This window comes from Elephantulus edwardii, unplaced genomic scaffold (assembly GCF_000299155.1).
Source record: "Elephantulus edwardii isolate Elephantulus edwardi_28Jun2011 unplaced genomic scaffold, EleEdw1.0 scaffold00276, whole genome shotgun sequence".
Lineage (NCBI taxonomy): Eukaryota > Metazoa > Chordata > Mammalia > Macroscelidea > Macroscelididae > Elephantulus > Elephantulus edwardii.
The window spans coordinates 2256056-2268174 of record NW_006400026.1 but is presented as its reverse complement, the minus strand read 5'-3'; the positions used below and the strand labels follow the sequence as shown (position 1 = coordinate 2268174).

Genomic DNA, 12119 nt, shown 5'->3' with positions numbered 1-12119 from the left:
AGCAATATTATGAAAACTATATCTGAAGTTGCCCTATCTTGCCCCATCCACATCATCTCTGATATGCTCAAACCCATTGTTACTGTATGAATGTATTCTTTTTTAATTTTATATTGATTTTCTTATAAAGTTTGCATACACAGTGCTTCACACTTTTCTTCATTCACATTGTCTTTCATACAGTCATTCCCATACATTGTTACTGTTGTTGTTATGTGCTATGAGTTGCCTGCGACTCACAATGACCTTATATATAACAGGTCTGAAGGCTGCCCTGTCCTCAGCCAGTTTCACGGACTCTGACACATCTACTCCCATTAACCCAATGACTGTGTCAATCCATCTCATCCAAGGTTTTCCTCTCTTGTGCCCTCCCTCTACCCTTCAAAGCATGATGTCTTTCTCCAAGGACTTGTCTCTCCTGGTCACATGCCCAATGTATGTGAGATGGAGCTTCAAAATCCTAGCCTCCAAGGAGAAACTTGGTTTCACCCTTTCCAGGAAAGATATATTTGTTTTCTTGGTGGTCTATTGCATGTTCAAGACTCTTCTCAAGCACCACAACTCAAATACACCGACTCTTCTTCTGTCATCCTTAGTCATTATCCAGCTTTCTGATACATACTAAGACTATAATAAGACTATAGTCTGCATCAGGTGCACCTTAATCTCTAGACTGATATTGTTGCTTCTCAATATTCTGTAGAGGTCCCTAACAGAAGATTTTCCTAGTAAAATTCATCTTGTGATTTTTTTACTGCTGATACCAAGAGTATTGATTGTGAAGCCAAGCAAGCTGTAATTATTAATAACTTCAGTCTCTTTTCCATCTATCATGGTGCTGCCAATTGGTCCAGTGGTGAGAATCTTGGTTTTCTTGATGTTGATCTTCAATCCATATTGAAAACTACAGTCCTTGACTTTCTACAACAAATGCTTCAGGTCCTCCTCAGTATCAGCAAGCAAAGTTATGCCATCTTCATAACGTAGGTTGTTGATGAGTTTTCCTCCAATGCTGATACCTCTTCCCAGCCTCCCGAACGATCTGTTTTTTAGATAGCTTGAAAAAGTAGAGAGTTAGTACACATTCCTGATGCACGTCTTTCCTGATTTTTGAACCTAGCTGTGTTTCCTTGCTCTGTTCTGAGGACTGCTTCCTGATCTAAGTTTCAAGCATAATGAAGTGTTCTGGGATTCCCATTCTTCTCAAGGTTGTGATCCACATAGTCAAATGCTTTTGCATAGTTAATGAAACACAGATAGACATTTCTTATTTACTCTTTACTTTCTGCCAAGATTCATCTGGCATTGGCGATAATGTATCTAGTGCTACAACCTCTTCTAAACCCAGTTTGTATTTCTGGTAGTGTTCTGGTAAAGTACTGCCCAATTGGTTTTGGATAATCTTCAGCTGAATTTTGCTTGTATGTGATATTGTTTGATAATTTACACACTCTATTGGGTCACACCATTTTTTAGAATGGAAATAAATATGGATCTCTTCTAATGAACTGTCACCCAGATTTCTTGGCACAACCTGGTGAGCACGTTCAAGGCAGCACTTGTTTGTTAAAATATATCAGTTGGTATTCCATAAATTCCTGGGGCCTTATTTTTTGCCAGTTCCTGTTGAGCAGCCTGAACTTCCTCCTCCATCACCATTGCTTCTCCATCATATGTTGTTTCTTAAAATACTTCTGTGTCAGCCACTTCTTTTTGGTACAGTGACCCTTTATAGTGCTTCAATCTTCTTTTAATTCTTCCTGGATCATCCAATATTCTTCCCAGAGCAACCTTAAGTATTGGAACTTGAAGCTTGAATTTGTTCTTTAGTTCTTCACCTTAAGAAATGCTGAGTGAATTTGGCCCTCTTGATTTTCCACCTTCAACTTCTTGCACATTTCATTATAATACTTTATTTGTCTGCCTGAGCTGCCCTTTGATATGTTCTATTCAGTATCTTAAATTCTTGATTTCTTCCCTTTGCCTTTTGTTTTATAAAATTAATCACCATTGGACCTTGCCCATCATTACCCTGTCTTTTCAGGTCCCTGCTGGATCCTTCCTATTTCCTTCACTCATTCCCTCCACCCACCAAATTGCACAACCCTGAGATTTTTGCCTCTATCCACTTTCACTCTTCTGCCACCATCCCTTTCCCTCCAGAGTCCCCATACATATTTTACTAGTTATCCTTCAGTGTTTACAGTAATCATCTAATGCAGTATTTGTCCTTTTGGGATTGAGTTAGTTCACTCAGCATAAGTCTCTCTCAAGTTATGTAGTCTTTTTCAATATATCTTGCTGTTGGTCTTTCTCTCTTTCACTGACCCTCCACCTTTTCTTCTCCAAGGATCGGTCCCTCTTAACAAAATGTTGTTGTTGTGTACTTTTCTATTAGAACCAACCCATAGCTGACATTTAAGTGGGTTTTTAGAGTCAGTAAATCATACAGGAGTAGACTTCCCATCCTCTATTGTTGCAGCTTATAGAGTCAAACTTCATCTTTTGTATTGCAGTGCAGACTGTCTGTCAGGCTAGTCTAACATCTTTCTGATATTCTCTGCTTTCATTAAAGATCTATTAGACATCAGCAATGATAACCTTAAATACTATTACTTTTTCAGGATCAAACATAAATTTCTGGCAGTTCCCTGTTAAGGTACTGCTCCAGCTATTTTTAATAATCTTTAGTAATACTTTACTTGCATATGATATTAATAATTTTTCATTAATTTCTGCATTCTGTTGGATATTGGATCACCTTTTTAAAAAAAAATGTGATCATATATGAATCTCTTCTATTCAATTAGGGCTAGCTGTCCTCCAAATTTTTGTCAAAGACTTCAAGCACATTCAAGGTTGCAGCTCTTTGTTGAAATATATCAGCTCCTAGTGTTTTAATTTTGGCAATACCTTCAATGCAGCTTGAACATCGTCCTTCATCACTATTGGTTCTTGGTCATGTGCTGTTACTTGAGACGGCTCAGTGTTGACCAAGTCTTTATTATACAATTACCCTGGAATAGCTCCCATCTTCTTTTGATGCTTCTCACATTATTCCCTATGCTTTTAGCATGTAATATTTCCCTACCTTCTGTTAAGTTTTATTAATGGCCTATTAAGTAAAAGCTATTATTCTAGCATATAGTCTTTTATAACAGTGTACAGATAAGTTGATTTATCTAAATGACAACATTCTACTTTCTACACTATTGTGTTCTATTTAGTCTGATTTTGTTTAATTCAAGTCATGAGCTCTTTTGTATGACTTGTTAAAATCTGCATTGATTTTAAAAATACCATCATACTAAAATTACTGTAAAAGATAACCCAAAAAACTAAGTACACTACTGTTGAGTTCATTCTAACTCATGACAACCCTCCGTTGGGTTTTCATCATTGCAAATCTTTATTGAAATAGACTGCTCATCTTTCTCCCAAGAAGCAGCTAATTGTTTCAAACTACTAATGTTTCAATTATCAGTGCAACATGTAATGAACTGTGTTACCAGATTGCCTTTTAAAAAAGAAAGTGAAGATAAGTAAATAAAGTGTATTTTTTTAAATCACTCTACTTGAACTCATCCTAACTTATAAAGTGGAGGGGGAAGTCTAATCTCCTAGCAATACTTGTCTTATTATTTTCTCTACTTCGTGAGAATTTAAAACGTTTTGTTCTTTACTATTCAAGACAATTCTCCATTTTTTACAGAATCCTCAGGTTGTCTGATTCAGAACTTCAACCCCAAGTGAAAAAGAGTCAGAATTAACTCTTATCTTTCCATTTTTTGATGCAAAGGTATCAAAATATCCAGAGAACCATTGCAACAGAGAGGCCTGAGGAAGATTCTGGAAGCCAAACTTGTGAGCCAGTCCCAGCAGGAGGCGGGGCTGGCAGAGGAAGAGGTGGTGGAAGTGACTCAGAGGCTGAATCTTCTCAGTCAAGCATAGGTACTGTGGGAGGGGTCCCTAAAAACCCTGGATGGTACCTAGTGACTGTGTGACAGAACTTGCACACCTTCACCTTACCTCATGAGATAGGCATGTGCTCGGGTAAAGAGAGCAGTGGAATGAACAGAGAGGATCAAGATGAGGAAAAAGAGGCATGATCCCACCAGAGGTAAGCAAACTAAACTGAGCAGCATTCCCCATTAGGGCATTTTAAAGGATTTAGAGAAAAGAGGACACTACTAGCCTGGTTTAAGCGATCTGAAGACAAAGACATCAATGAGTTTGCTACTGAAAGCAAGGGGTTCTTTCCGTAGTCAAGTGCCAATAAGATGTATTGTAATATTTATAAGCACTTTATTACAGATTTATTACAGGGAGGACAGCGATATTCCCCTTAAAAATTGTCTCCCAGTCTGGGAGTGGTCATTAGATTTTTATATGAAAGTTAGATACTAATTTACTTAACAATACACTTGTTAGTAAAGTTACAGAATTTCTACATTTGAAAAGATCAGTTCATATATAAGTACTAGTAAACAGGCAACTTATAAAATAGTTAATATATGACTGAGAAAAATGTGCTTTGAAAAGATAAATGCTATTTCAGGAAAGGCACATTTCCCTTCCTGGTAAACAGGTAGATTAAGATACAATTTACATATGCCTGAAAAAAACAGTTTCAAAGATGTAAATGCTAATCTAGGAAAGATACATTTCCTCTCCTGATAAACAGTTTAAACTATTTTACATGACTAAAGAAAAGGGGAGGGGGACTCTAAGGCAAAGTACCTAGTTTTGCAGGCTGGAGAAAACTGATGTCAATTTTATTATTATATAACTATTGTTCAATGACTGATACATATTTGGAGAATTCTGAATTATTAATATCACCCATCAAGTTCAGAGGTTTTGACCTCTAAAGCAATCTTTTCAGTAGTTTAATATGTCTTGCTAAGAATATTTATTTGTTGATGTCTTAAAGATTTCCTACTTCTAAATAAAATATGCCGTACATAATTCACTGTCTGTATCAAAGGAACCACATGAAAGCACTAGGAATAATTGCTTGTTTTTAGAAGAAAAGATTCTCCTGAGAGAACAATTTGGGAATGAAAGGGCTTAGGGCTTAGGACTACCCACCCCTTCTACGAAAAGTTTCTGACATACTGTAGAGGCCGGATTTTTTTACCTCCTCTGCTCTTGCCTGAGTAAACTTAAATGAGGATATTCCAATGGCATCAGATAATTGCTCTGCTTTTTATTCCTGTAATGATATAAAATGATCACAGTGGTATCCTCATTATCAATTTTCTTTTTAAATTTATTTAAATGGCAGCAGACTAATTTTTGTAAAGAGAAGACCTAGAAATATAATCTGAGAAAATACATTCTCTGTGATTCTCATCCAGCCAGGTCTCCACTGATTTTTTTTTCTGTTCTGACTCATAGCTGACCCTCCAGTGGGTTTTCAGAGGTTTTCAACTCACATGAGGAAAAGTTGCTTATCTTTCTTCTAGAGCAGCTGGTAGATTCGAACTGCACACCTTTGGGTTGGCCTCAGAACTCCTTACTATCAAGTCATCAGAGTTCCTGAAGGTCACAATTACATATGGTAGAACAGAATATTGGATGTGCTCATGCCATTTTGTAACTGTTTTAACATACACAGCTCTACCAACATTTTTTTTAACCTCTACTCTATTTTACCAGAACCAGCTAACTAAATGTCTGGTTTAGATTTTGCTGTCATTAATTTCTTTGTTTTATTTTTGAAGTACAGTTAAATAGTCAATTATTGAGAAACATGGAACATAATACATATATCTGGACTTAGTGTTAGAAGAATTGGTTTTTACTATTTAATCAGCCCTCTGAAACTTAGTTAGTTAAAATCATCATTTTTCACACTACCAGAGAATCCATGGATTATACAAATGGTTAAGCCTAAAGGTAGTAACCAAACGTTAGTGGTATCCAGAGGTATCTCAGAATGAAGGCCTAGAGATTGTGTCCTAATAACCATGTTGTTGATGTTAGATTCCCTGAAGTAGACCATAACTCATAATGACCATATGAACAGCATATTGGAACTTTGCATCATCCTCACAGTCTCTGCCATGCACAAGCCCATTGTTTTAATCATTGTGTTAGTTCCACCTTCTTAAAGATCGTATTCTCTTCTGCTCAGTCTCTGCCTTTCCCAGCATATCTTTTCCCAAGGATTGACCCCTCTTGACAACATGCCCTAAGTATGTGAGACCAAGTTTTACTATCCTTACCTCTGAGAAGAATCTTGGTTTCATGAGACAGATTTATTTGTTCTTTTGGCAGTCCTTGGTTTACTTCTTGCCAACAGCACAATTCAAAGACTTAAATTCTTCTTATTGAATAATATAATGAAAATCATATGCAAGCAAAATCTTACTGAAGTTAATTAAAAACCAGGTAGAATAATATATTGACAGAGAACTGCCAGAAATTCAGACTGGAAATAGAAGAGGCCTTGGTACCAGGTATATCATTGCTGATGTCAGATGGATCATGGCTGAAATCAGAGAATACCAGAAGGATATCTGTCCATGTTTAATGGACTATGCAATGGAATTTGATTGTGTCAATCATAATAAATTATTGCAAACATTGAGAAGAATGGGAATCCAGAACACTTAATTGTGCTCATGTGGAACCTACCCCTACACCAAAAATCTGTTGTCCAAAATCAAGAAAGAGGTATGTTATAACTGTATCCTTTATTCTTACCTACTCAATCTGTATACTGAACAAAATATTTGAGAAGTGGGACTTTATGAAGAAGAATGGGACATCAATATTAGAGGAAAACTTATCAACAAGCTGCATTATGCAGATGACACAGTCTTACATGCTGAAATCCAGGAAGTCTTGAAATGCTTTCTACAGAAGATTAGACTACAACAATCTATATGGATTACATCACAACATTAAGAAATCCCAAATCCTTACCACTGGACCAATAAACAACATCATTGTAGATGGAGAAAAATGGAACTTGTCAACAATTTTGTTTCACATGCATCTACAATCAGCACCCTTGATCCCAGCAGTCAAGACATCAAAAGCTATATTTCATTGAGATAATCTGCCGTCAAGAACCTCTCTGAGATATTAAGGAACAAGGATATCAATTTAAAGACTAAGGTGCACGTGGTTTAAGTCCTGTTCTTTTCAATTACTTCCTAAGCATCTGAAAGTTTGACAGTGAATAAAGATGACAGAAGAAGAATCAATGCCTTTGAGTTGTGGAGATGAAGTAGAGTACTGCTGAAAGAACATATCTCGGAGAAAGTTCAACTAAGGTGTTCCTTAATGGCAAGAATGGTTAAACTTGGTCTCATATATTTTGGGTATGTCATCAGGAGTGGCCAGTCTTTGGAAAAAGGAGGAGAGTCAGTGAAAGAGGAAGACTGTCAACAATATGAATTGACACAGTTACTTAAGAGATGATGAGAATGGTACAGGATAGTGCAAAGCTCACATCAGTTATTCATAAGGTCCCTATAAGATGTAGTTGACTTGACAGCACTTAACAACACCAGCAAAAACATGTTTTCTTTAGTCTTCCTGGTTTATTGTCGTTAAAAATCCATAGTCATTACAAAGTCATCATCATTAAGAAAAAAAAAATCTGTGCCTCTGCAACAGATTTACCATGACTTACCATGGACTTTACCAAGGGTTTATCATGAGATGATATCTCCTCTATGACAGTGATTTGATCTTCATTTATCCTACCACTCTGCAGGTTGTCAATTTGCACTGAGTCTACCTGGGTGGTTCCTCTGAACACAGCTGAGCTCACACATTATTTTTGATTGGCTGTGGAACGGTTGGTGAGCTGCTGATTCTTGTGGTCTCTTACCTTCCAACAATCTAGGCTAGCCTTATTTTCACTGTGGTTGCAGATTTTCAAAGGTGAAAACACAAAAATCGCTTGAGGTCTAAGTTTAGAACTGATCTCTCAATACTTCTACCATATTCTGTTTGTTAAAGCCACGCAAAAGGCAAGTCAGATTCAAGAATGGAAAGAATTGCTAAGTCACCTTAAAAACTGGTGTAGAGACAGGTTGGATAGGATGCTGGCCATTCATGCAAATTATTTATCATGGTTATAATTAATGACTTGTCAATAGAAAAATATTGGATTAAAGGGGAAGAAGTATTAAAGGACGGGAACTTGAGCCTAACTGGAATTTTGTGGGATACCTTCAGAAAACTATTTTCTTTAACAGACATAGTTACATAACATCTAATTCTGTAACTATTAAAAGCTGCAGTCATATCTGACCCTCTGGGTGAAGAAGACCTATGGGCTGCTAGTGTATAGTGAGCAATCCATTGTTTGAAATTACTTTTTCCAATATATTCTATCACTCTGCTCTGATTTTTCCAGATCTGAGGAGAGATGGGTCACTTTCTCCAGTGAACTCACAAAAAATTACTTTAATGCTGCAATCTCCAGCTGTCAAGTTCATCACCAACCCTGAGTTCTTCACCGTGCTGCATGCCAATTATGTGAGTGCTACAGAACAGAGGGATTTGGCTTGGCCTCTTCATAAGCCAAAACTCACTTTATAATGCATATCATATGGTAGATCAAAGAGAAAAAATTTTATCCTGAGCAAGAAATAAAGAAAAGATAACTTGATCTATTAATTTTCTTATCTGTGACCCTCCTAAAAGACTTCGGAAAAAATAGGGTTTTTTTTTGTTATTGCTAAAATTTTAAAGGAACAAGATTATTAAATAAAATAATCTGACAAAGTTATTTTACTGGGAACCTTTTATAATCTATTTGTCCTAGACAAATAACTGAATTTCCGCTGAATATGGTTTTTCAAATATCAAGTTAATTTATTAATTAAGCATGATATTTGAGCTTAGGGAGGTCTGTTGGCCTAGTAGTAAGAAGCTGCACTACAATCCTAAAGGCACATAGTTCAAATCCACCGGCTGTTCCATGGGAAAAGGATATACAATCTCCTCTTATGTGATTAACTAACTGCTTCTGAAAACCTATGGGATGTGTTGGTTCTGATGGGTTGGTTCTGACTCGATGGTATACAACAACAAAATTTAAATGTTGGGTTTGTTTTGTTTTACTTAATGCTGTTTCTCTCTTTCTTTTCATTTTTTGGTAATTTCCAAGAAAGTAGTAGCATGCTATAGTGACACTCAGTAATTCTTCCATTCCTAAAGCATTTTCTGTGGATCAGGCAAAGGTCTAGCTAAATGCTAAAATCACAAAGACCAGAGTAGGGATTCCTCACTTTGTAGAATCACATCACTAGGAGCTTCTCACTATGTGGAGCAACCAACATGTAAAAAGACAATCTAACGTAACAGCACAGGGCCTGCTTAAACTGAGGTAGAGCAAAATTTTATGGAAATAGGAAGATGCCACATTCAGAGGCACTCTTGATCCAAAGATGGAGAGAAAGACAGCTAGATACCATCTTGAAGGTTAAAAGTGAGTGAGGAAGGACACAACTATGAGGACTCCTGTGTGGTTGGGCTGTGCCTGATAGCCAAGATGGAAGGGAGGAAGATTGAAGAAATAAATAGCTAGGTTCCTTTGAAGTTTTGAAAAGGCATTTGGCTATACTTCCATAGGCAACTGTGGGCCTGCCAGAATTAGAGACATTGGATCAGGTTTGTTTTTAGAAAGCAATTTCTCTGGCAGAAGTATGAAGGAGTATAAAGTATTCATTATTGAGAGATGGAAGACCAACCTAGAGAATGATTGGCAGCGGGGAGAGAAATTACTGAATTTGAGAGCTATTTCTGAGGTGAAATTCACAGGTGTGGGGGTTTTTTCCCCCATTAAGGATAAATTATCCAATAACCAAAGTAAACACAGGTGTGCTTGGGCTTGTAATGTGTAGTGAACTTTTTAATATAGGTTTCACCAGTGAAAAAACTATGGGAAACTGTTCACTATAGTCTAGTACATAAGCACAATTAAGCTCATGTTTACCTTACTTCTTGGATATTCCAGTGAGCAACTTTGAAAAAGCAAAGAGGTTTTGAATCTGTAGGAAAGTGCTGTGGGGTTGGGAGATGCAAACTATATGCCCAAGTAGAATCTTTTCAGTAGTGAAAAAAAGAACCACACAACAGAAATTATTCACCACAGATTAACAAATAAACACTAGTAAGCCCACACTTATCTTGCTTAAGAGGTAATGTGACAGTTTGTAGTCACTGCTATGCAAGAGTTCCTACTGTGGGTGCCTATGGGCAGGTGATTCTATTAATCAGGTGTTCTGGTGGCAGAGTTCATTATGATCTGGCTTACTTTGTGGAATATAAATAGGGTCCTTAGTCCATGCATCCATATGGGACCTAGGTCAGTGGAAACAACTAGGTGATCCCTCTTGGCCTAATATGATCTAGGCTTTCACCACACACACAGTGCATGGATTTGCATGCACGTGCATGCACACACACACACACACACACACACACACACACACGCACACACAATGTACCATAACAGTCATCTAGCACATTCAGCTCATTTTTTAAATTCCTTGATCTCTTCTCACTCCCTCCACCACAATATACACCCACTAGTTTTTGTAACAGAAACGAAGTATTTGAAATCCCACCTTAAATCCCTGAAGACCCTATATTGCTGGTCCCTATTTTAGACAATTAAGAGAACCAAGGGCAAATTTCTGCAGTGGTGTTGAGGAAGGATTTGTAAAGAGAGGCGGGCAGGTAATGATCTGAGAAGAAGAAGGGGACTCTACTGAGCAAGGTGACCAGTTATGGGCTACAGAGGAAGCAGGAAGAGCTGGGGTCCCAAACAAGCCATGTGTCTACATTACACCTTTATTTGCTAAGCAAGATTCTCATCTCTTCTTCTGAGGCCTCCATCTTGAAATAAATAATCACCATGTTGAAATCCTATTGTCTGTTTAATGTCTACTTGGCCTATGTTTTTCTAATTTGCCATTTCTGTCTTGAATCTTCTCAGAGTGCCTATCGAGTCTTTACCAGTAGCACCTGTTTAAAGCACATGATCCTGAAAGTCCGGCGGGATGCCCGCAACTTCGAGCGCTACCAGCACAACCGAGACCTGGTGAATTTCATCAACATGTTTGCAGACACTCGGTTAGAATTGCCTCGAGGTTGGGAAATCAAAACAGACCAACAAGGGAAGGTGAGTGAGACTGAAGTGTGGATTTTCATCGGTAAAGGAGAAGACAAGGGACAAAGTGGAGAAAGGAATGTCTGTGTGTCTCAGGGATGTACTGCTGGTTACTAGGAGGAAAATAAGAACACTAAAACCACACCACCAGGTTGATTCATGGCAACCCCAAGTATTACAGAGTAGAGCTACTCCTTATGTTCCGTTCATCAGAAGGGTAGGAGGCATTATCAATTAATAATGTTTATCAGCATCAGCACTGTTGTTGGGGGCACTGTCTTGTATATAGTCAGATTTCAGTAGCACACTCTCCACCAGCTGTGACAACAGGGACATCTCCAAAGTTTGACCAATATCCTAGGGCTGGAGTAAGAAGGACAAAAAACTCACCCAGGACAGGATTACTGCTCTACCTCTTTTTAAATGTAGTTTTGGAACAGGAAACCAAATTTTGTTTAGTGATGTTTCTATGAGTTTGCTTCCTTAATTACCTTTCAGAGAATAATCGTATTCATTAAATGAGAGTTACCTTATTAGATTCCTGTTGTGATTTCCCTAATAAGCCTTCAGTTCTCATTGAAACTGCTTGGAAAGCAAGGACAGGGTATCCTGATCCTGGGCAATGTTCAGGTCTGTGTGTTTTTCCAGCAGGGTCTTAACCAAACCTGCGTTCTCTGGTGGCATAGAGCAGAGGGAATTGCACTGTTAACCCAAAAGCTTAACTTCTCTGAATGTTCAAATCCACTAGCCACTTCTCTCTTTTTTTAAAAAATTTTATTATTTTTGTGTGAGTGTACCGTCAAATCAGATCTGACTGGTACAGGAGGAGACTGTCCCTCCTTTCCCAGCAGAGCATCTGGTGGATTCGAACCGTGCACCTCTGGGATTGTAGTTGCAGCTCCTTACCACTAGGCCACCAGAGCTCCCCTAGCCACTTCTCAAGAGAAAGATGAATAACCACTTTCTATGCAAT

General features: G+C 37.8%; 1 protein-coding gene across 1 annotated transcript in view; it reads left to right on the top strand.

Annotated features, from left to right (window-relative positions):
* The window catches only part of HECW1 (HECT, C2 and WW domain containing E3 ubiquitin protein ligase 1), a 384473-nt gene that overhangs the window by 249006 nt on the left and 123348 nt on the right, over positions 1-12119 (top strand). The window contains exons 11-13 of the mRNA XM_006900196.1: positions 3803-3954; positions 8384-8505; positions 10973-11158. Of these exons, the coding sequence (XP_006900258.1) occupies positions 3803-3954; positions 8384-8505; positions 10973-11158 (460 nt within the window). The remainder of the gene's footprint in view (positions 1-3802; positions 3955-8383; positions 8506-10972; positions 11159-12119) is intronic.